Genomic DNA, 25,273 nt, shown 5'->3' with positions numbered 1-25,273 from the left:
GCTAAAAAGAAACTCCAATTTTTGTACTCTAAGCACATGTATATTACCAAAGAGATAAGATGGGATTTAATGTCTACGGTCTACCCAACACAGCTACAAGAGAGCTGTACAGTTACAAGAACAGTTAGATGAACAGTCATTACAATTAACTAAGACTTCAGTAACTTTCAGCTCACATTTTTTTCTGGTTATCAGACAAAAAAAAGTGTCTGAGAAAGTATATGATGAAATGAACTTTTATTTAATTATATAGACAAAAATGTATCAATAGTTCTCACATGCTACTCTAGGTTCATGCCCTTGTTATGAGTCATGACAATCATTTCAATGACTTTAAATATCAACTTTTCCATATCCCACACATGCCCTAATTAACATGCCAGTGAACATATGTTCATCAGGTCAGAAAGAGACCAAGATGAACTTGGCYGGGGTAGGAGAGAGTCAGAGATCCCAGTTCCACTCACCGAATCAGTGGAGGGTCATAGCTACTTAAGCCATAAAACATTTGAAAAGCGCTTTTTCCTCAAGATATGAAAACTGTCCCCTATGCAGTTGCAGGAGTGTCTGAAGTGAAGTTCAGCGTAAGTCATTGTCAAGCGTGGTAAAACTTGATAGCAAAAACAACGTCTAGAATGGAGCATGATTTAGCATCAAACTACTTTACAACAGATATCTTCTTAACTGACCAATCAATTTATAATTGTAAATATATTAACAAAACATGGTGTAAAATATTAAAAATAAACCTAATGAACTTTTTGAAAAATAGGACTGCACTGTCCTCAACAAAACAAACATTAGCCAATTACCATCCTACTACAATACTGGGTACAATGTCCTTTCGCTGACAATAAGCCAGGCAGAGAATTGATTAATCCATTGATTTCTGTTTGTATGTTTGAGATGGGTTTTAGCCGTACAAATCTAGGGTTATTCAGAGCCAGAGGGTAGGTACAGTTCACCTGATAGATGCCCCATGACAGAATTCAGTCACTGCTTTGACTAAAGACAAGAAAAGTCAGGAAATGATGTTGAAGAATGTGACTTCTGGCTTTTTAATAGTAGCACCAAATACTGCTTCACAGTTCATGGACTACTGAATGATGTACATGGGCTAAACTTGAATCAGTGATCCTATAAACTGCATTACCTTTTGGGTTCTCGCATACTATAATTTGCCAGTGTGACTCCTGAAATAATTAAACCTGCTCACCTGATTAAACCATTATATTGACACTCCCTAAGGCTCTGCTCCTTTATGCTTTTAGACAGAGCTTAATAATCTATGCTCAGTCCCCAAATACACAATTGTTACAAGGTAATTAGCAGTATTTCACTGTGGCTTGTATTTAGACAAATCGGACCTCCTCTGAACAGATGCATTTTTACCAAACATTCAGACAAGAATGSAAATAGGATTTGCCACGCCAGACCAGACCACTAGTGTATCTAACACGGTATTTGCCTTTGGCATTGGCTTGATTCTGCAGATTTGCAAGAAAGTGACAAAGAAGGTCTAATTAAAAACAAACAAAAAAAAAGTAGTTGCACAATATACACATATGAAAGTGGAAAGAGAAAAGGCAAGGGAAATAGTAATTTCTTACATAATCTCATATAATAAATTATACCATTTACCAAGACTTAATTCATTGTTCAAGGTCATAACTCTGCAAGCCATTCAAAGAACAAATAAGAACAATGCCAAAATATTCTCATAAGGAGACCACGAATGAGAACAAACTTAGAAATACAACAGATAATGCTATCATGACAGATGGGGCTCCATCTGCCAAGCACTTGTATTAGATAAAGGAATTCTAAAGAACTGATGGAAAAGAAGTTTCCTGTGGGTACAAGAGACCTTCCTCAGAGGTGACTTCCTCGGGTACAGGCCCACGTACTGTTTCCTAGGGGAGAACTCTGGAGACGTGCATTTCCCTCCACCACCCCACATGGACGGAGTGGTTAACTGATCCAAGTTAAAAAGTTAAACTAGGAAGAAAAAGAGCTGTTTTTAATCCAGATCAATTCACTGACCTGGTGTAGTGGGTGGTGGTGGTGGTGTCAGCACAGCTGAAAAGTGGCAGAGAAGACAGACACGAAGACAGACCAACAATGGAGTTGTACCCTGATTTTCACTTCTGCAGAAATACCTGCATATTCTTTTTTTTACCTAGTATTACATTTTGGGAGATGAGAAGAGTTACTCACAACATACGTACTTTAAGATGTTTTGTGGTTAACAAGAACTAGCTATTTTATATATATGTACACGTATGTGTGCGTGTGTATGTGCATGCATGCGTATGTGCGTGCATGCGTATATATATGATCTGAAAAATAAATAAAACTAATCTAGAGCTAGATAAGGTGATAAAGCACAGTTTTTTCATTTTTTCGTACTCTACCTATTGTTTTGGGTTTTACACATCTACTGTACTTCTTGATAGTTGAGAGATAGCCAGTATTGATTGGTCTGACCTAAACGGGGAAGTTATTAAAATAATCAGGAAATAATCCTCCATCCACTTCATTAGGATGAATTCATTAAAACTTTCCCAGGCAAAGGACGGCTCAGTCCAGATTTATCTAGGTTAAACATTTACCTTTCCCGCAGATAAAGACAGTGGCCATGGGATGCCATGGTCTGCTGGAATCCAACAAAGTTCTGAAACTGTTTGAGAGAAACTATCCTTTTCTATACAGGAAAAGATCAACCTGAAGGCAAATTGTAATGGATTGTATGTACCACACTAGAGCACTAAGCAAGACACAAGACAAGGACACAAAGCAGATAGAGAACACACTTGTTTCTGGGGCCCACCTTCATTACAATTTCACTTGGGCTCAGTTTTAAACCAAACCACCAGTTTTGTCAAACCAAACCTAGAAACAGAACATTCTTTGACTGAGAAATAATGAAAATATTGAATATTATTGAAAATACTTATTTGCAGTAAGACTTGGACAGAGTCTTTAACTATGTTGGGCAGTACCTGAAGAAGGGTATTCTATAATTCAATGCATTCTTACAAAAAAAACAGAAGTAGTAGATAAGCTTAAAAATCACCTGATTCTTACAGACACACAAGCAAATGTGACCATGCTTAACTCTCCAAAAGCACCAGTACAATCTCCACCAAAAACCACACAGAAAATCTGACTTAAACTGAAATAAGATTAAATTTTAAATGTGGCTGTAAAATAAAGGCAAAGGAGCATGCTGAGTAGCTGAAACTTCCCAGAACAAAAGTCAGCAGCTCAGAGAAAGGTTACATTAGCTAGTTCTGCAGTCGTGGTCTTCTGTAGCTGGAAACTAGAGACCTGGGTGGCTCCACTGTGAAACTCGCCAGTACCATCTTCCCATGTGCAGGACCTGTCCAAGGGTCCAGTCGGCGCGATCAGGCATGGCAAACAGCAAAGGCCTACAGAAAGCTTCTTGGAATAAGCCAGACCACATCCTCTCAGAAACAGTTTGAACTTGTATACTAAGTGAGCTGATTAAAGCATTATACATTTTGCATCAAAAAAGTCTTAACGTTTCTAAAATACTTAATTATCCCAGATGTTTGTCATAACATCAATCTACAGCTCAATACTGCATCAGTTACCTCTCTATACTTATTGTAGCTCTTTGCCCTTGTGCAAGAGTTGAGAATATTCGGACAGTCTATTTTAAGCTTCAACTTTTGTCACTTCATCATCCAAGTCTTTGACACTACAAATGAGCATAGAAAGAAACAGACAGACTGATGTTCGGAAAGCAGAAGAACAGAAGTTTCCTGAAGAACACAACCACCCTTTACGTAGAGGTCCTTCCACCAACTCACTAAGACGACATCTGCAGTAGTCTCACCTTTGTGCAGGTAACGAACATAGAATAGGGATTTAACAGCCATTTAACTTTCCCCAAAATAAACAGCTGCATTTACAAGTTTGGTTTGTTTTTCATAGCCCTTTTGGTATTCAGTGGTGTTTTTGTACTAGTGATTAACCTTTAAAAAAAAAAACAAAAAAAACCCAACCCTCAGATCAGCACTGAAATACAGTTACAATATTGTTCTTTTTACTCCCTCATCCACATTAATGATTTTCCATGTGCACTGGGAATAAATCCATAATTGTATTCAACACAGTAAGAATTCTCTTTCAGTAAAGAGGGACAAAAATGACTTATGATTAAAAAAAGAGCAATCTGTACAGAAACTGGCAAGGAATACTAACATACAATCCTTAATACACTGGAATAAAAATACAAAAGGAAGTGTAAACCTCAAGACATCAGAGTTACTCTTTCCAACTTTGTGCGTTGTTATTATCTTTTATTTAAACAGTGGAAAACCATAGGCCATTTTTAGGACAAGCTTTTTTTCTTTTTTTAAAGCATCCTACTTAAAAAACATTTTAGTTGGACCTTCACTGTCCTGATATATTTTTGTGTTTCTATTGTTTCCATTTGTTTTTAGTAGGAATATTTTAAGTTAGTACAATAGGATATAAAGGAATCTTAGGGGTTGTCAAATCCAGGCCTCTGCCACCACAAGAAATGTACAAAAATAAAAATGCTCAAACTTTTCAAATCCTGTCTTTAAGGTAATTACATATCATCTGCCCCTACTCATTAGGATGCTGGGCCAGAACGGCATTCCTCAAAGGCTGCTTCATCTACCTGCACACTTTTATTCATGGCCATACCCTACATGTTACGCTTTCCTCAAACAGGTCTTTTCTTTCCTTGTATCTGCAGAAGCAATCACATTTCAATCTTCGTTTTGCTAAGATAAATAAGCTCCATGCTTCTTTTGTTCCCTGCCAGTTATGACACACTCTCCTTTGCCTTATCAACTTAGCAACTATTTTCAAATGTTTGAACTAATCTTTCCCAAATAGGAACAAGAACTGAAGCCAGACTTACAGCGAAGGTGCTACCAATGCCTTTACAACAGCATTAGTATCGCCCTTTCTGCTGAGAACATCACACCCAATACATTCTGCAATCACACCTGCTTTTTTCATAGCCGAATCACTTCGGTGTCTCATAAATAACACTGTGATTGATCAATATGCCCGTTTCTTTTTCTTCCTCTCTCACTAACAACTGGTGAGCCTCCAACTTAGAAACTCTTGTTATTGGCCCCTAAATACATAAATTCATACTCTTTAACACATGTTGCAGAGAATGGTATAAAATTAAAGCTTTAGAAAAGTTATTTATAGAAGTGTGAATAAAAATCTGCTATTAAAAATATTCAATATCTACTCGCAGGCTACAGTGTGCTAGATCATACAGAAATGTTTTTGCAATGCCAAATGTAAAGAAAAATCCCTATGAAACATTACTAAACAGCTTCATGACTACAGGTACAGTAAGGTTTGGTCTTTATAAGCTTTAGATAAACAGCACTGTTATCCAGTTCAATATTAAGAGAAGCTTGTGTGTTATGTTAACGTCATAGAGAAAGATCTGCAATAGCTTTTACAAGATTCAAACTCAAGATTTCAACTTTCCAGAAAAAAGTAAAATAGTCAAAAACGTTCTTCATCACAGCCACTTTCTGACTCTTACAAACAAAATGGCAAAGGAATTATAATAAGATTGACATTTTCCCTAACCAAAAAACAGCATCAATTCTGGAAGTCTAAAGACAAGCGCAACTTGAAGACATGTTGAAGCCTTCATAAAGCTAACAGGAAAGAGCTAAAAGATCACAAGTAAAAATCTGAAGATTCAAATTCTGCTAGTGATCCTGATAAACATGGTGCTTTTTCATATTAGTGGGTTATTGCACCATGAAACTAATTATTTCAAGATGGACTTAGTAAGTGAATGATACGGATATAACTGGATTCATTTATGCTGTTAATATTAAGATTGTTAGGTTCATTTTACATCTGCCACTAACAAAGTGAAAGCACATACTCTTCTAGTCATCAACTTTGATAAGATCATTTCAACTCTACCACAAAAGCAGAACAGTGTATAAAAAACAATTAAAACCATAGAATAGCAAGAACAGCAAGGCAAGCAGAAGAATACAAAGATCTCAGGATAAGAAAGTTTAAGAAGCTTTTATGAGAAATACCTTCCTATTTGTGAAAACAGAAACTACAGCATTACAGCAATAAAAGCTGTAAATAAGCTGAACTGCAATGTTGCCCTGAATACATGCCTTAGGGTTTTACAACCAGAAACAAAATGAAAAAAAAAATTTAAGAGGTGGTCCAGCCTTAACAACTGGGTCTAATTCCAAGAGAAACCCTGTGCCCCAGGCCCTCCAGAGGCCCTAGCACCCACTGCAGAAGTCCCTGGCTCTGTGCCGAGCATGCCATGCACCGGGAACAGGGAATTTCCAGCTAAATCTTCTCTTAGGTGGAGGCAGCAGGACCAACGGCTTGTACATGAGCTTGTACTGTGCTCAGGTACACAAGCACCTGATACTATCCAAAACCTTTCCCAAACCCTCTGAGGAAAGGCAGCAGGCCAAATGTAAGTAACCTGTGGATGGCAAGGTCTGGCCTACAGGCAACCAGCTCAACTGTACCAATGTAAGAAAACTATTTTTCTTTTTCCTCTCTTCCCCCTTTTTTTTTTTTTTTTTGGAGGGATAGAGAACTAAAAGCTTGGGGAATACTGAGATGTAGCATTAAGTCACAGAAAGCTGAAAGTCAAAAAAAGAATGCAATGATATATTCTGAAATGCTGATACAACCTATCATATAAAAATGATTAAAGTGAGCAGTCTGTATTAGAGGAAAACTAAGTTAATTGTGCCGTGAGAAAAAAAAGCATGACTGAGCAAGTTCATTTGTAGTTCAAAAGCTAGGGAACGAGAAAGATTACAGAAACAAGAAGTAAAGTTTAATAATTCAGTTGTTATCTCCAGTCATCACACACTGATGTTTAGATGATTGTTCAAGGCCTGAAGCGCCTGTTTCCTACTTTCTGGGAAAGGAGAAAAAAAATGAATGCTGTGGAACTGTGCCAGGTGGCAATATTACAAACAGAAACCAAGGAAGGGAACATGGCTACATGTGGCTTAGGAAAGCTATGAGCTCAAACTAGCCACAGCAACCTTTTCTGCATAGGTAAATAACATTCACTTCTGATTAGCCAAAAGACTAAGCCTGCCTTTTGAATGGGACAAAATACTGTTGTCACAATACTTGCCATGGATATCGAATTGCAGGTGTACAGAACAGGGTGTAATCACAAAACATCTGTAGCCAATGAAGACATTCATACCCAAGCTACCTACTACCATTGCTCATCTGAATATTATTACTCCTAGAACCGTAAGGCATTATTTGAGCACACCTGATCTATGTCAAAGCAAAACCAGCCAGACACTGACTCAATCCAATCCCACTGACAGATTTTTGGTGAAAATCAATTAAAGTTATCTGAACAGTACAACAGCAATCTCTCACTGAATGGTGTAAGATCCTAAGCTGATTTTTCTAGGCCTGGAAAAATAGTACAATATCTTAACTGCAAGGAGGAAACTGCATAAGCTATGTATTATAAAACTGCTTAAAGCATTCACTCTTTTGCATGAGGGTGTTTGCACAACCGCTTGTTTCAGTGACTAGGCCAGCTGGTTCATGCTGTTGGGTCACTCATGAGCTCTGACTTAATTATTTCAGTTGTTGTTGCAGATAAAATGTATTGAAGCACTTGCACYGGACAGCACAATGTTACTAATAACAGCAGCGTAATGCTCTGAAACAATCTCCGACACACAAATGATGGGATCAAGCAGGACACACTTTTAAGATAAGGTCAATCAGATTCAAAAAAAATTCGTATGGTGCCTGCAATATGGACGACAACCCAGGCTGTTGCAGTTCAATATTCCTACAGTTTCACTGGACTCACGATCCATATTCACAGCTACAGGTACAGTACCCAACCACATTTACGTTAAGCAAAGAACATAACATACAGCTGTATTTCATGACCTGTCACTGTCTACAGAGAGTAGTGGTGACATTATGACCACCACCTCTAATTTCTGCAGTAATACATTCACAGGTCTGATGGCAGGAGGGCCACTCAGTATGAGGCACAACATAACACTAAGAAGTTTCGCCTAGTTCCCATTTCTGTTTTGCACACAAGTGCCCTCTGCAACCCCACAGACCAAGCTTCTCATTCTGAGAATAATGTGCAATCATTTTGCATGCCAAAAGGGAGAAAGAAGAGAGCCTCACTTTACATTCAGCTAGCAAATGTTTGCTTTCCATGTTCAGCAGTTAACAATCATCCCGTTCCAGGTCCAGGGCAAAAGAGAAAAGGTAGTCTGTGCTATTAAACCAGAGAAGGGAAAAAACCACAGTAATCCAAAAATCAAGTGCAAGCTATTGCTGGTGCCTATAATAGCTTTCAGAAAGCCAAATAAACACAGATTACTAGCAAGGAAATCTGAAGTTTATGTAATACACAAAATCTTGAGACTATTACTGAAAGTTATGAAGTGCTCCAAAGACTACAAATGGCCCCCAAGGAAATAATTCTAAAATAATAATAATAAAAAATTAACCAGAAATCACAAATATACAGGTCATATGCCAGAACAAATGCAATTTCTTGGAATTAAGTATCTGTCTTTTTATTAAAAACATCCCTGTATGTTCATGATGGGTTTAAAACACAAACAGAAGACATCTGCTAGATTAACACCCTTGCTATCATGTTTTAACTCTTTAAAAAAAAAAATCACACAATAAAAAGTTAGCATCTGATTCTCATTAGCTCATGATGCAGTCCAAAACTTTTGATAAAAATATTAACTTTATTCTTCACTCATAACACAAAAGAAAACAGAAGGTGAAGAGTTAAAGCTGTTTGGCAGCTGTTACTTTAAACTCTTTGGGGTTTTGTAATTTGCAGTGCATGTCAGGTCCCACACCCCGGAACTTTTTGCAAAAGCACCCAAGCAGAGCAATGAGCACAACAGTCAGAGATATGATATAGCGGAGGACCTCCTTCTCTGAATCTTTCAGTAGTAATAAATTATGGTATAGCCAGGAGCTGACTGAGACCAAAACAGAGAAATCAGAGTTAAAAGAGTATGTAGAATTGGACATGACCTATATAGAAGACATGGGTAAGGCTGAACAGAGCAGTAAGATTTCCTAGAGGGAGAAAATATGCAGAAGGAGGGAGAAGGACAGAGCCAAAAGGCACTACAGCGGAAGGGACAAACAGAGCACAAAACCTTGAGCATGTCTATTAAAGAGAAGCAGCTAGAGCGGTGGGATTCAAGTACAAGACACACCAGTTTCTTGTTAAAGGTGCTCAGGAAGTAAAGAATAACAGATAGCACTGAAAGCCAGCCATAATGGAATCAGAGCATGAAGACAACTGATCAGTGGCAAGGTCAGCACTTCAAGAGCTGATGGGCAAATGTCACACTACAAAGGCCATTATAAGTATGTTTAGAACAGGAGCTTGGTAGCAATCAGAGGTTGTGTTTGAAGAGAGTATGCAGAACAGAATCTTTTGCAGAACTGAGTAAGTTTTTATTTTATATATATAAAAAACTGAATAGAAACTGTTTATAGTTATCCAAAGGAATGCCACTTTCCCCTTAAGATCCTCTTTACTGCATCTAGGAAGAAAAGCTATTCCATCATACAAATGCTGAATATCACTACATCAAGCCCCTAAATTGAGTCAACTCCACATCCCTTAAAGCCTGAGAGCCCCAATTCCAACAGAGAAGTTAACATTCAACAACTGCCAAATACTGCCATCCCATCATTCTGTAACTGTGCATTAAATTTGCTGCCTCCAAAAGTATCCACTTATGTCAACTCCAAGCTGTCTGCAAGAACTAATGAATAGTAAACTACCATCCAGCTCCCACTCAGCAGTGGGAATTCCTTCTCTAGAGCTGTCCTAAACATGTCACCCTTTGGCAAATATGGATGGACACATTCTTCTCTTTCTGGTTTAGAACAAGCACCCTAAGCCTCTAAGACATATATAGGTGTCTCATGTGTCCGCTTCTATTTTTTTTACCGCTTCCAATACTTGCATTTCCATATTACCTTTTTTTCCTCTGTTTCTGCCTTATTTGCTTTTCCCTAGTGCGCAGCTTGCAGCATTAAGAGAACTAACAAAAGCAGAACTTCTATTTAGCTCCTTGGGCACTGAAAAAAGAAAAAATTGCAAGATTCTTCTCTGAAGAAAGATAAGGGATTTTGCTATTAATTCACAGAACAGAACAATTTGACAGTTTATAGCTCAGTAAAACTCTGGTCACAAACTGGAGCCTCGATGCACTACTGCAAAACAGTGCAAGTCCTGCATCTACCTACTGCAAGTACCAAAACCGGAACAATGAGACATCTGTTCCAAACTCACACAGCAAGGCAAAAACAACTGCACAGCAGTCACCACTTCTTCTGAATGGAAAGCAACACGATGAGTTTTTTTAAATATTCCTCAATGTGTTCATAAAGTACCCGTAAGGGTTATTCTTTTAATTATTGAACAGATCCATATAATCTGGACACAGAGTCACTTAAAAAAGAAAAAACAATGAGGTTGTGACAAATGCGAAGAAAGAGAAGCACAGACTGCTTACTACTCTAAGTTCTGCATCTCTCCACACCAGCCCATGCCTACAAAGTTGCAGTTTAGAAGTTGCATCCTGGCTTGGCAGAAAGCCAGCACAACAGAAATCCTAGGTCTGGCTGCAATATGTCAAAAAGCACAAAGGACTGGCCAAAACCACAACAGTTAGTAGCCATAAGACAGTGTTATGGCTGTCAAGCTAACCAAGCTTTCCTTAAATAAGGAACACACAGACACACTACTGTAGCAGAGTCTCATCTATCCACATCTCTGTGTGCTAGTAAAGGCCATCTAAATGCCTTATTCCACCTACATGTTCACCATCTTTCTTTGGGAATCACTGAGCAACCAAATCCTTCTCAGCCACTTYAGGTGGAGATTGAGAATCTGGGAGAAGAACAAAAAACATGGCGAGTATTTCAGAAGCTGAAATGCAGTTGAACTTAAAGCAATGAGGACAGGCTGAAAACCTACCAAGTCGGTCAGGGACAACTTACCGATCAAGTTAACACCTAAGTAAAATAACTTCTATAATATGGAGCTTGAAATACAGGCTGGAGGAAGTTCAAGTGAATCTAACTAACCATAAAATGCCTCCAGATTCACCACCAGGAGGGACAGCCTCCAGAAACAAGACCCAGGAATGACAGAGTAAGTCTTGGCACATATCCCAGACAAACTACCCATCACCTTCATACTTTAGCCTGAGCGTGCTCCTCACTCAAAGGGAGCTATGGGAACATGCCGAGGAGGACGTGTGTTCATCTCCTCCGAAGGTCAAAGTGGACATGACTGTGTGATGCAGTTACTGGCCACTCCACCAGGCCAGTTTCCACACCACAGTTGCTGGCAACAGAAATACACTGTCAAAATGACAATGGTGGCTGAAGATTCAGCCATGACAGAAATATTTACAAGAGATGAGTCAGAGTTTTTACAAAAAGATCAATGTAGAAGACAAATTACCTTACTTAAATATGCATAATAGGGTTTGAGAGTTTATGTTTCTGATAAAGAAAATCAATCAGGTCCAAAAAAATATACTTAAAGTGCAGACTGAGTTAAAAACCAAGGACCTGCCATCAGTATCGAAGAGCAGAACTTATTGGCAAAGAACCCTATCGATTTTCAGTAGTGTTTCTTCCAGAATAAGGTATTATTCTGTCACTCTTACCTACATTAACTGTATCTACTAAATTCACATTCTCACGTTACAAGGTACTGTGGCTTTAACTGAATGTTTTACCTTACATCAGTGTAATATAATCTTGGAAATAAGAATTTCTTTTTTTTTTTTTCTCGTCATAATGTGTCAGTACTGACTCATATGGCATCTAGCACAAAGCACCAGTGAGTTCTGAACATGAATTGGAAATACATGGAATTCATTGACTCTGCTAAATTTTAGGGTATTTTAATTACCTTCCAAATTTTATTTATCTTGATGCAGATAAAATGATACAAAGTAGGTCAGCTTTTTTTGTTAGTGGTAAGTAAATTTATATTTTTTTTAAGGGCAACTTTTTTACAGTATTGAAGGCACTAAGCACACTAAAGGCTGAATTTTGTTGAGCAACTTGAATGAGTGAGATAAATCTTTTATATAAACATATATCACTTAGAAAATTTCTAAAAGTCTAATATTAAAATCCACCGTTCCTGAGAAAGTTGGAAATTTGTAAGAACTCCCCCTCATAACAGTATGCAAATACCATGAAAACCACAGGAATAAAAGACAAGCCAGTGATGCTTAATTAGAGGCCTCAGATTGTTAAAAAATCTTGAACAAGGAAGTGCACATACTCATACACTCAATTAACTCACATGCCTTGTATCTGCTAGCAAGGATTTATTTCAAATCCATTGCCATGAACAAGAAAGAAAAAACACATCTGTATATGTTTCAAGCCAAAGCTGTTTTGAACAAAGCAAGTTAGCAGAAAAGTAAGAAGCAGCCAACTCCTGGTGTTATTAAAATTGCCACAGCCATGCAAGGACAAAACCTAAGCCATGTATCCTGGGTAACACATTAATTTCATAGAACAATGACCATTCACAAAAGACAATCACCAAGTCGTTCAAAGTACAGTATACCATACTATGAACACATCACCAAAAATGGTGGAAAATACATTACATTTTTACTACTGTAAGGTAAAGTTTGATTAATACCATATGGCTTTTACAAGACAAGCATGTGTGCACGTCTGCAAATGTGCGCACAAACACTTAGGTCTCCAATCCGTGATTGCATCCACAAGCTTTCTAGCAAAAGTAATGAAAAGGCAAGAAGATTTTGGTGAACGTGAAATTCTTATTTCTTCAGGTCCATCCATGAAAGCTAGTCATAATGATTCACTATTTTTGTCTCAGAAATCTGTTATTTAACACAAATTCAGACAAAATTAAAGTTATGAATGTACTTCAAGATAGTATCTTSTTATATTTATGTTTCTTCTCTACTCTACAAGGCTTAAAAAACCTAAAATGCAACAATAATAATATTAGTGTCTGAATAATTCAAGACAAGGAAAGGAATCTTGTCTTTTCCCTTAGTCTGCTTAGCATGGTATAAGACATACAATATTTTATTCCCCCCTCGGGCAAAGAGGCCCAGTTAATGCAATATATGACTACCTCAAAGTCGTATCTGAAGCCACCAGTCTGGCTTAAAAAAGAAATCGAAACCCAGTATTAAACTAGGACCACAGACAGCATTGTTTACAAGTTCAATTAGTTACCAGCATACCTCTCCAAAATCAACCTTTACCTGCACTGCCTCACATCTCTCTGCATTAAAGCAATTGCTTCTTATAGTATTTTCTGCATTGTAACTACAGACAAACATTGACTTCTAACAGCAACTTGCATATAATTATTTGAAGTAACTTATTTTCTGTTTTTAAGCAGCAGGAAGATTGAGATTCTGGTGTTACTAGCAACATCAAGCTTGCAAGTATGTTTGAAATACAAATTTGTCTACATGTCTGCTTTTGAAAATGCAAGTTCTCTTTTGGCAGATTAAGTTAAAAATTAAACCCAACTCAGAAAGGAGGGGAAGGTGAGGGAAAGAGTGAGAGGAAAAGGAGGAAGCTTCTTAGTACTAGTAGCTGGAACCTATCCAAATTTCATTTCCTATATAGAAAATTTTACATGCCAGCCTATCATCTTTACGCTGACTATTTTTTCCTACTTTCATTGCATATACACATTCAAAAACCAAGCTTGTCATCCATTTTGGGGACAAAGTGACTGTGTGTCTATTTACATGAAAAATAACCTCAAATTCTTTGGACATTGGTGTAGCAGAAAACAGTCATTAAGGTGGCAGTTGTCAGCCCTCCGAATACGTTGAAAACAACCCCAGAGTGCTGAAACACAACCTTCTGCCCACTACCACGCAACATTCTGGCTTCAGCCCCAGCTTTGGCCTCTGCCCTTACACAAGTATGACAAAGAAAAGCATGGCATAGCAAGAAAGGGATTACTAAATCTGAAAATAATTTCAAGAGGGTCCTGAAGTAACTGCCATGACCAGGTATCAGTAAATTCATTAAAAAGTTCCTAATCATTAAAGTAAAGATGGCAGGGATTAAGACCCTAGACCCTGGTCCAGGTTTACTTCCCAGCTCTGACCTAGACAGTGACCAGATATCTTGGCCCCAGCACCTTCCCTGTATGCCTGAGCTTATCATCTGCAAAATGGAAGTATTTTCCCTCCTCCCTGTGGTCAGAGTGGGCTCTTTAAGCAAGAAGTGTTGGGTTTTGTTTGTTTTTGTTTGTTTGTATTTTTTTTTTATGTGGAAGATATGGCCAACTTTTATTATACATTCAAGATGCTATAAGAAAAACTTAAAGATGCAACTCGGGCAACTCTGCAAGAGAAAGTATGATTCCCTTTAGCAAATGCAATGCATCTCCTTCCTAACTTTGGAGTGTTAAAAGCTCTTCTGAATTTCAAGAAGATTTTGAGTAACAAAGGCTGCACTTTAACATCTCCACAAAGACACGCCGGAAGGTAAGCAATGATCAGCCCTGCAAACTGATGTTGCCATAAAATATTTACTTATAGCCAGCCCCCAGGTCTACAAAAGCTCTTTCACCATGGGCTGTTTAGAGTAGATTACTACTTACTAACTGCTCATCTGTATAGCAATAGACAGAATGCCAYGAAGTAACGCTCAGTATAAAGGCAATGAAATTGTACCAGGGTCAAGAAGCACTGCTGTGCATTCCTGTCTCACTCCAGTTCAATATACACCTTTTTGTAAAAGCTACATTCACCACAATTTTGTAAGGCACAGGCATACAGATTAAATAATACATGGATTGAAGAAACACCTGAGAGTCTGGCATGATTCTAGCTCTCTGAATTTGAGCTTTAGTATTTTTCACCATGCTGTAAGACTAGGGGGAATGGAAGATGATACTTGATGATTCTGAGTGGGTAATTGAGCCATGATTCCTAATGCCTGAGCGCATCAGAAGTTAAAAAGCATCTTTTTTTTTTTTAAAAAAAGGTGGGAATCAGATTGCCATGGTAAACAAAGATTCTCTACAGCTCCTGAACAGCCTACATTACCTATTCATAAGTTTGATCCAGAGTACTTACATATACATTTTTTTGATTTTTGTCACACTAGAATTTCTGAAAATTTGGACTATTCACTTAAAATCATGCATTAATTTGCATATAAGAATAACTATTACCTTTCTATGGACACTGCTACAAAAATGGCTCTACTCACTGTTATCCAACACTCTGCTCCTTCAAAACCCAAGGAACTATTCTGTGCAGAAAGGCAGTTCATGACGTGACACTGCCTCAATCCCCTTTCTAATGACAGTCTGCTAAGAGGGCTCACTCATCCCTCTCTCAGCAACAACAGTAAACCATGCTTCAAAAAAAAAAAAAAAAGCAGAGCATTAATGAGAGACTAACTAGCTACACACAGGTAAAATACTAATTAAAACAAGATTTCCCGCAAGACTGTGAACATAGCTAAAGAGTGCCAAGTAGTTCTCACTGAGGTAAAGCTTCACAGAGCGGATGGCTGTTCATATCTGATCTAAAGAAGGAAGTCCTTATCTAATCAAATGTCTGGAAAAGCTAATAGTTTTCAACATGAATTTTAGTACATCAGATTCTCTTCCTTCAACAACTGATTTTAAAGTACTTTTAATAGTTTAATATTCCAAAGCCTGTTGCAGCTATAACTCAATAGCTTGCAGCAATAGGCAAACTTGAAATTCATCCCATTAGAAGCTCTTGCTGCTAATGGCTTCAGGCCTCTTAAAGCAAGTGTATTTTTAATTTCTCCTTTCATGTACATTGCTAACAACAATATTTACATCAAGTAAGTGTGATGCCACAGTTTCCTCTAAAAAGTCTTAACTAACAGTAGCCTTTAGAATGAAATAGCTATCCTGTCTTATAGAGGACTAGGTGAGAACAAAGGAAATTTTAATTTTTGAAGAAAACGAGCTTCTTCATATTAAAGTTTTAATAGTAGGAAAAAAAGTAACACTTCCTCCTCCCACTCCACAAAACAATGAAAATACAGCTCTCATTTAAAACATCTGTGTTCCTGGCTCCTGTAAATCATACATCATGAATCCAGAGACTGCCTCAAACTTAAGCTATTTGCCAGGATCTAGACTGCAGCCCCGTAGCTGAAATAAGCTGAGTTGCAAGAATACTCTGGGTACTAACAGCAAAGCTAAAAGAGGAAGTACATTGCTGTGCTTCACAGTGTCTGTCAACATTATTACCACAAGTAGCTTTTTAAACTACTGTAATGTTTGTCCAGGTCAGCATGCTACTCAGCAAGTTTCCGAACTTGCCAGTAGCACAATTTGCAGCGAAGCAAAGACAGCCAGTGGCACTCCCATCTTGAGCTCTGCCGCCCGCTCTGCGGACGCAACGCAACGCAGCGCCCGGGACAAGTTTATGGCCCTGCCGCGMGCTCTCGCCCGCATCTGCCTCCCCGCTGCAGACGCGTCTCTGGAGCTCCCCAACCCGTTCGTCTCCCCAGCGCTGCCTGCCCTGCTCAAACAGAAACAAGAAGCTGCCTCGAGCGCTTCCCAGCAGCCTGTCCTGCCGGGCTGCAGCAAAAGCTCGCCGAGCCTTCCAAGATGTAAAAGGGCCATCGTAGGGACAGAAGGAAGAACGGCGGGATAAGAAATAAAAACTTCTTATCTTTGAGCAGACACTTATCTAGCAGACATCAACACAAAAGCGCAATAATTAAGGAAAGCAGGCAGTTATCTGGAGGAAAGTGGGGATCAGTCAGGCCGAGCAGACAATTGCAAGAGGAGTGACCAGACGCTATCAGGCAACATGCACTAATTACGCCAAATAGCACATTTACAGCTAGCCGATATGAATTACTATATCAGRATGCTATGTTAAGTGCCCAGTACTGCCCTCCACACTTCTTCGGTGTTACAGCTTCGAAGTGCACCATTTCCTCTCAAAGCAGTTGGSGACACTCCGAGGGCAGAGGACGGATGGCTAAGGTACTAACCCTTAAGTTACTCTACGGTTGGTAGAAAAGCTGATGAGTGCTGCATGTCACGGTTCATACTAGCTTAAACTGTGGATGAAGCTGCCTTTAAACTAACGTGCAGGGTACGAACTGGAGCAGCCGACAGACACAACAACCCGTTCGGCCAGGGACAGAGGCAGTTGTGGCTGAAAACATTTTAATCGTCACAACTAAGTCTCCTAGCACTCACTGCTCCATGCTCTAACACAGTTTTTTGTTTATTGTAGGCAAATTAGTGTTTAAGAAATTCTTTATACTTTTTCTTTGAGCAATGGGGTGTAACACCTTTTCAGACAATAGCTAATTTGCTGTATGACCTGCCCTACATCTCATGCTGTAGTTCTACAATCAATTTAATCCTGCATCAATCGGCAATGCTGCCATAAAAGGAAGTCCCTGATTTCCTTTATCAGCTCCTCTCAGCCCTCTTTACACCAGCAACAGGGTTTGTACAATTCCTGATGAACCCAATCTGGGAGGTGAAAACTGACCTGATGCATACCAGAGCTTTCAGCTGGATCACTTCCTTGATCTCATTTACTACACAGCTACACAAATATTCGTAGGAGAGGAAGCAGACAAAGGCGAGAGCAACAATGCAGCTTAATCCAGATTAAATCAAATCTTGGGAATACAATGTTAATTAAAAATGTGGAAGAGCCACGCAGACAAGCCCAAACAACACTGCACACCTCCTTCCTTGTTTCTACACCTTTTTTTTTTGTTTGTTTATTTACTCTTGGGAGGGAAATACTCAGACTCATAAATGTAACAGTACAAAGACAAATGGCTCAGAAATCTAAATAGTGCCATAGACAATAACTCTTGTTTGAGTCTTGAAAAACGCATAACTGAGCCAGGTAATCCATATGTGCATTCCTTCAGTACAAGTTATGTGGTGTATATATTCAGAAGCACTATGGCAGAGCCAGAGGGTAACGCTATGCTGATGAAACTTTCAGTTACGACATTTAAGGCCTGACTACCTGGGGGCGCATACAGTGTTGTCTAGGCTCCCACAGCCGTCTGGAGAGATATCTACACAGCCAGGGGATTCCATGGTATGATTCTTCTGACCAAACGTGCCTCTTCCAGGTGAGAGGAATTACGCTCAACTCCATTAGCTGAAAAGATCAGATGTTCATGTCTGAACATCTGAAATGTCTGAAATGACTGAAGATAGCTAGCTATGTAGACACTTACACTGCAGACTCCTGGCTTAGGCAAGATGAATCCCACCTGGAATGACAACTGCACATCCCTCATGGGAGGTAGATGTAGGAAGTAGAGACTGAGAGATGAGGTGTTTGGATCTTAGCCTTTCACTTGCACGGCTGGCATGATGGTGAGTGAAAGGGCTGGACAGAGCTGCTGATACATTTAGTTCCTTCCAGCAATAGTCCAAATATAGCATTTACCTTTATTTGTTGTTGTTGCTTTATTATCAAGAAAGTCTCACAACATCACGTGAGAAATACTTGCTATATTAGTATATGCCCTTGCTTAYAAATGGTGAAAGAAGGCACTGTTTTTTCACTAATGGTAAACATAAAGGTGAAATGAAACAAGAAGGAGCTGCCATCACTGCTATTGCCTCTCCTGACCATTGTAGGAAGGAGGTCTGCAGGAAAGTCTCCTATTTTTAGCAAAGCAGGAATACCTTATATCTCTTATTTCTCTCAACATTTACTTATTGTCAATGTAAGCTACCTTGTACTGTTAAACACTGCTATTATATTATTCACCTATACCACACGGTACAGTAGTTCTCAGCACTTTCGCAGCTAGGACTTCCTTGAGAAAACTGGAAACATTTTGCACTTTATAGGATTCAGCTCTCCTTTGCTGCCCCCATGCCAAAAGGATGCTGCTACTTCCTCTCCCGCCGCTTCCCCTCCATCCCGTTTCCTCCTGGCTAACCTCAGTTGCCACTGCGCCTCCTCAAAGCCCGGCTCCCGCAGCGCAGAGCAGAGAGGCTGAGGGTGGCCCCTGCACTGAGCCAGCCCAAGTCCAGCTAGGCTTGTGTGGGGCCCTTCTTCAACGGCTGGGTGCTCCTGCCTCCCTACCTGGAAAATAACCAATAAAGCAACATAGCAGAATTTTCCACTCGGTGCATACACAGGTTCCTACGCAATGAGGGGAGGCTTCACCTCCTGGCGTATGAGGGTTTCTTACAGACAGTGGTTGAAGACAGGATTTCACTGTCTAGGATGCCTCCACAACATGGTACAGACAATGACAGCTCACATGATTTCAAGAACTAAGAATAGGAACAATTAAAAGATAGCTTTGACATTGGGTTTTCACATTTTGTGYGTCCAGCCTGCACAGAGACTGATTCTATCCAAAAATATATTTAACATTGGTTCTGTTTAAATATATCCAGTCCCCCAYGTAGTTAAAGAGGGAGCCAAATTTACAGACAATACCATAAGAAAAGGAATTTTTTCTTCAAATTGTCTCAAAATGAGTTGTTCTTCAAGTTAGCAAAAAAGTGAAATGGTTGTATCTGAACCAGAACATTTCATGTTATTTGAACCGGAACATTGGTCTTTTACATGGATTGAAAAATGTAGCTTTATGATGAAATATATTTAAACAGTATTTTTAAGGTCTCAGACATGCCATGTCCTCAAATATAATTCTGTCTTTATATTTTAAAGTGAAAGATTCAATGTCTTTATCAAAAGTAAGAAATATTACAATATCTTCACATTCTTATGGCTCTATATTAACAAATGTATATATTTCCAGTTTCCAATAAAAGTGTTCCTAAAAAGCATTTATATAATGCATATTACCCATGAATATAAAGCCAGATATTACATAACCAAAACCCTAATGTAAACCAGCTTACAGAAAAATGTTTCTGGAATTTTTGAAGAAAAAAGCACTCATTTTTCTTTGGTATTTCCTAAAACAAAATATTTTAGTGTATATGACAGGTTCTTATAAAGTGTGGCTACATTTTTTTTTTTTTAACTTGACAGAATAGACTCAGAATTTCAGTAAGTCAAAAGAAAAGGGAAACTCATTTTTAGTGACTGGAAGAACATGGTATTCATTTGTTTTCAAACACATTTTAGTATTACTAACCTCATTTGTTCTAGTAAATACAACCAATTTTACACAGGTTTCCTCTCTCCCTTATTTGTGCTCCCTGATAGGTGTATAGTAAAACCACAGAAACCTGTAGGGAAGACAGAATATCAACAATATATTTCTGACAAAAGCTGCTTTTCTTTGCATCTAAAGGCAGAAGTGATATATATTGGAGCAAACAGAAATTAATCCTACAAAAATTGCAGCTTGCATAAGGTAATCATTGTCAGAACCACTAAATAGAAACACTGAAAATACAAATTTTGAATTCAAGTTGCAGATGTTTTTGAGAGACTATTTAGTTTGCCTTTGGCTGACCTACAGGAAAAATAACCATCTCCCTAAATTATGGGCTCAAGGTACACAACACAACTATTTATCAAATGTACTAGAATAATTTGAGATACGCAAAAAAGTATCATCATTTCTAACCATACTGTTACCTAAAAGCCCAGTCTCAAACAACGTTCTAAGAAACGCCATTAAAACAGTACCACTAAGTTGCTTGGTACTGTGCGCACCTATACTGACACGAAGTAACAGCAGTTGCTATGTGCTTTACTGCTCTGGGAAAGCTATTATTAGGGTGACAGGAATCAGGGGTGTAGGGTGCTGCACAAGTGGCCATATTTAGGAAAGCGAATTTCCTCCAGTTCTCCTGGGGGATCCAAGAGCTGTTAATGACTGCTGTGTACAATGAAGCATAGGGATTGCTTTGTCATCAAATTTAGTTTTGCCTTTAAGAAACCTCTAATGGTTATTTGCATTACATGTATTGCATGTCCTCCTTCGCTAGTACCTTTCAGTCAACATAATTTATAAGGGAATGCTGCCACATAAAGCTTATATCCGAGGAAATGAACATGCTCAGGAAAAGCTTGCAGGGATGGCCCTTGAACCTGTGAACTATGCATCAAGTTTCCTTGCCATGCATCTTGCTCTCAGTTTTCTGGATGGAAGACAAGAGTAAAGAACTAATTTGAAGTCTGTGCTAATAGTAGGCAGAGTGACATTTCTACTCTGTAATGCCCTAAAAACCACTGAAGATTTTATAAGTTTTCCAACAAGTCTAAAAGCACAATCCATTCTCCTTTCCAACACACATCTACACATACCCATACTCATGTTAGATTGACAAGCATGCGGTAAAGCTGCATTTTGTTGATAACAGAAACTTCCCGTATACAGAGGGGGCTGCTATCTGAAACCATTCACTTGGCCAGAAGTTGGCAGAGAAAGCAGCTGTCCTAAAAACTTCACAAACCCAGGTTCTAGTCCCACTCTGTAAGAGGTGTCAGTATGAGGTAAAATAATAATAATAGAGACAGAGAGAGGGGGAAAAGAAAAGGTTGTTTTAACCTACGTGTTAGCTAACACATGGCAATTAACACTTTCTCAAGGCACAAGCAGACAAAAGACCACAGGGAATCTGAATTTGCTATCCCTTGATTAGTATGTACGCACGTGCTCTTAACTATATATAAGCTAAGTCTTACTTACTGCAAGGTATTACAAGCCAAAAGGGTGAATACAAACATTAATCAAAAAAAGGATGACGTATTTAAATTTTACACCCTTAGCTAAACTAGGTATCTTACTTGTTCATTTGGCCATACTCTTGAGACAAATCAGTTACTAGACATCTGCAAGAATTAGTAGTTTAAAGTAAACACACACAAAAAAAAAATCTAGTGTTTATCTTGATATGATAACCCATAAAATGAACATTGTCCTCACTAAGATTTTACAACACTATCTAGTACTAAAGTAAACAACTTCCTCCCCACTAAAACAAAACAACAACTTTCATATTACTTTAGAGTAATTTAGTTTCTGTTCTGATGAGTCCATTTGTGGCCTCAGTGAAATAAATGTTTGCATTTGAAGGTCATTAGTAATTTGCAGCTGATTGAAGAGAGATGGTGCAGCAGTGCAAGATGACATCTGCATCGCCAAATTAGTCTTTTYCCATCACCTAAACTTTATCTATCATCAAGGCTAAAATTGCAAGCTTGGGATAACTACCTTTAGAAAAGCCAAAACCTTGAAGGTCTCTTCACAGCTGTTTGTATWCTGTCTAGAAAAGAAGCCTTCATAAAATATCCAGCTGAAACAGTTGTGAAATTAGCTTTCACAATGTTAAGTAATGTAATGGCTGCCTGCAGTCAGGCAGGCAAAAACAAATAACAGCACTCAAGTATCAATCCCCCCATCTTCCATGCACACAGAATGGGATGACAGTTAAACTTTTACTCACTGTTGTATTAGAAAAAAATGTCTGATTTGATCCTGTGATTATGAAAGTGGGCTATCCTGAGCATATTTCTTCACAGACAAAACTGTCCTTGAGTTGCATGTCACCTAAGAAGTTTTTAAAAATTAATAAAATATGAAGACTAATGAAAACATGAACTAAAACCAATACTCACTGCATCAGAAAAAAGTCATACTGTACTTCTGCATTATAACATAATATTCTAGRATTTCCCTTAAAAGATTCTCCATAGCATCTCGGAATGAATCATCATCATCATCATCTTTTACTGTGAAACAAAGTTTAAAGATAACAAAGAAATTTAACCCCTTCACAAATTACACAGATTTTGCTTACATTCTCCCTGGGTTAGTGTTACCTCTTCATATAATTCTTAAATTCCTACCTCACCAAAGCTCCTGCAGTTTAAAAGGCTTCTGTTCATATGATCAGTCTCATACTGTCTGTAATCATCAGATACATCACCAATAGGGATGCAGCTTAMGTTTTTTTGATTTAAACCTCTACACATTCATTTCAGGAACATTCATTTCATCATTCTTTCAAATCAATTCAGGTTCCAGAAGACCTGGTAGAACAACATCTTAAAAAAAACAAACCTCAAACAAACAGAATTTAGTTTTCATTTGAAAGAACTGTCAGGTTGTACACAGTACACTTGAGAGAAAAGATGCATGATCTTACCATTCCTAAATATACCTTCATGTACTTGTAACAGCTTCATCACTGGGGCACTAAACATCCACATTCACAAAAATTAACAAAATCACCTGTGTGGAGATTTTACCATATTAAAAAACAAAACAAAACGCCTCTCCCAGTTACTGAAACTTAACAGTTCAGCAGGACACTTTCAGAGGCCACAATACATCTGCATAATGAATCAAACAGGGTAACAGTGTGTCAAACTCATCCAATTTCCTAAATAGGGTGCTAAACACAGGGATTAATTACCAGTATTTCGCATATTCACGAATTGTGTCATCACTCTAGCTGAGCAGAATTTGAAGTTGGAACCATTTGAACATTAGGCTGAGAGCAGCAAAAAAGAAAAGTGCTAGATGCAAAGAATCATTCACGACCCCTTCCTTCACCGGAGTACCAACCACGGCTCCCATGTTCAAACAGCTCCAAATCCAAACAGTATTTAACACTGGTCTGTTAATACAGGCGCGCAAAATCTTAATCGAGTCTCATTTAATCTGTCCCACCATGAGAAGGGCTCTCTACCATAGTTTCTTATAATCTGTCCAATAATAAATACTGCAGTTGAAGACATTACTCCTTGAAGGCATCCTTTGCCTTTCTCAGCTCCACCTTTATTCTCATCCTTTGTTTTTTCACTAGCCTCTTCCCAGCCACACGGTGTACAGCCATTCAGGAGAGAGAACGTCAGCTCCACACATCCCTAAACTTCGGCAACAGTACCTTTAACCTGTGACCAGAACTATCACCACACAGCGAAAAGAGAGGGAGGGAAAAGACAGCTTAGGTTTCATAATCATTCAGCACTTACTGTGCTCAGTCTACAAATAAGGAATGTGCCTGGCACTGACATTTTTCCTTCCCCCCCAAGATGCGCGTACCTGATGATTAGGAACTTATTCAAGGCTACAATCTCACATCGCATAAACTCACAAAAGGACTCATGCTACATAGTTGGTAACCAGTGATCAGGGCTGAACAGAATACACTTTAATACTAGACTAGCTTGACATATCCATTTATCAATGTACATATCCAAGTGTAAAGACTGGGCTAGTAATGAGAGTTTGGAAAATGGTGCTATCTATGAAAATTCTCAGATGTTCATACACCAAAGATAAAATTAGACCATTCCGTTTAGATATAAGTGTTCTCTACCCCCTGACATAACTGCTATTACTTAAATCATCAGCTGTCAAGGTTTGATGAGGATGTAACAGCTATAGAGACAAGTCAGTCTTTCCAGATACAATGAATTCAGCTTGACAATAAGGATGAGATAGGGCAGTCAAAAGGCACCAATTTTGCTGATACCTCCCATTTTGATTATGTATACAAAAGAGATTTTCCATATGATTACAGAAATTACAATAGAATTTGATATCATCTTGGCATCTGAAGTACCAGATTCAAGGGAAGAACACAGTTCTGTTTTTTTCTGGCGTACCTATCAACAAATTCTGTATCCTGAATTTAAGGGCCCCCAAGTTACAGTTTAGTACTTCTGATTCCATAACTGCTATCATTTTGTCCTCAAAAAGACTGACATAGAACATAAATCTGACATCAGATTACCTAGCATAGTAGGTTTTGCTACAATATACCAATACTTCTTGAACACTCAATATGAGAACAGAGGCCCACATAGATTACAGTATACCACAAATATAACGGTGGAAGAAAGAGCCCAAACCAGGCTACTTGAAGCAGAAGGATCTTTGACGATCTGAACACTTCCCTTCTTTCTGCATAAGACGCACCCCGCACTGATGGATTCTTCGGGATGTGCAAGATGGGGAAGTTTAGGGGGAAGGAGGCAGAAGCACAGCCCGCGCCTGGCGTGCTCCCCTGCCACTGCAAGGGGGATGCTGCCAGCCCCGCCACGAAGGCGAAGCGGGATGCAGCTCTCTGCCACGCCAGACGACACGGTTAGCCACCCGACAACGCGAGCGACACGGCTAATCCCGGCCGTGCCGAAGACGCGTTGCCCCTGGCGCGGGATGCACCACCAGGCAGAGGAGCTTCCGCTGCGGGACCCGGCCGTGGGCCCGGCGG

The 25,273-nt window shown here is 38.9% G+C and overlaps 1 protein-coding gene across 1 annotated transcript in view; it reads right to left on the bottom strand.

The window, feature by feature from the left end:
- The window catches only part of FAM171A1 (family with sequence similarity 171 member A1), an 86,878-nt gene extending 63,398 nt beyond the window's left edge, over positions 1-23,480 (bottom strand). The window contains exons 1-2 of the mRNA XM_026067658.1: positions 23,468-23,480; positions 22,689-22,781 (exon numbers count right to left, since the gene is read on the bottom strand). Coding sequence (XP_025923443.1) covers positions 22,689-22,781; positions 23,468-23,480 — 106 coding nt within the window. The remainder of the gene's footprint in view (positions 1-22,688; positions 22,782-23,467) is intronic.
- Between the last annotated feature and the right edge of the window lie 1,793 nt (positions 23,481-25,273).

The sequence above is a fragment of the Apteryx rowi genome, unplaced genomic scaffold, assembly GCF_003343035.1.
Source record: "Apteryx rowi isolate R43461 unplaced genomic scaffold, aptRow1 scaffold_260, whole genome shotgun sequence".
NCBI lineage: Eukaryota > Metazoa > Chordata > Aves > Apterygiformes > Apterygidae > Apteryx > Apteryx rowi.
The sequence above is the reverse complement of the archived record's forward strand: the minus strand, read 5'-3'. Positions and strand labels throughout refer to the sequence as shown.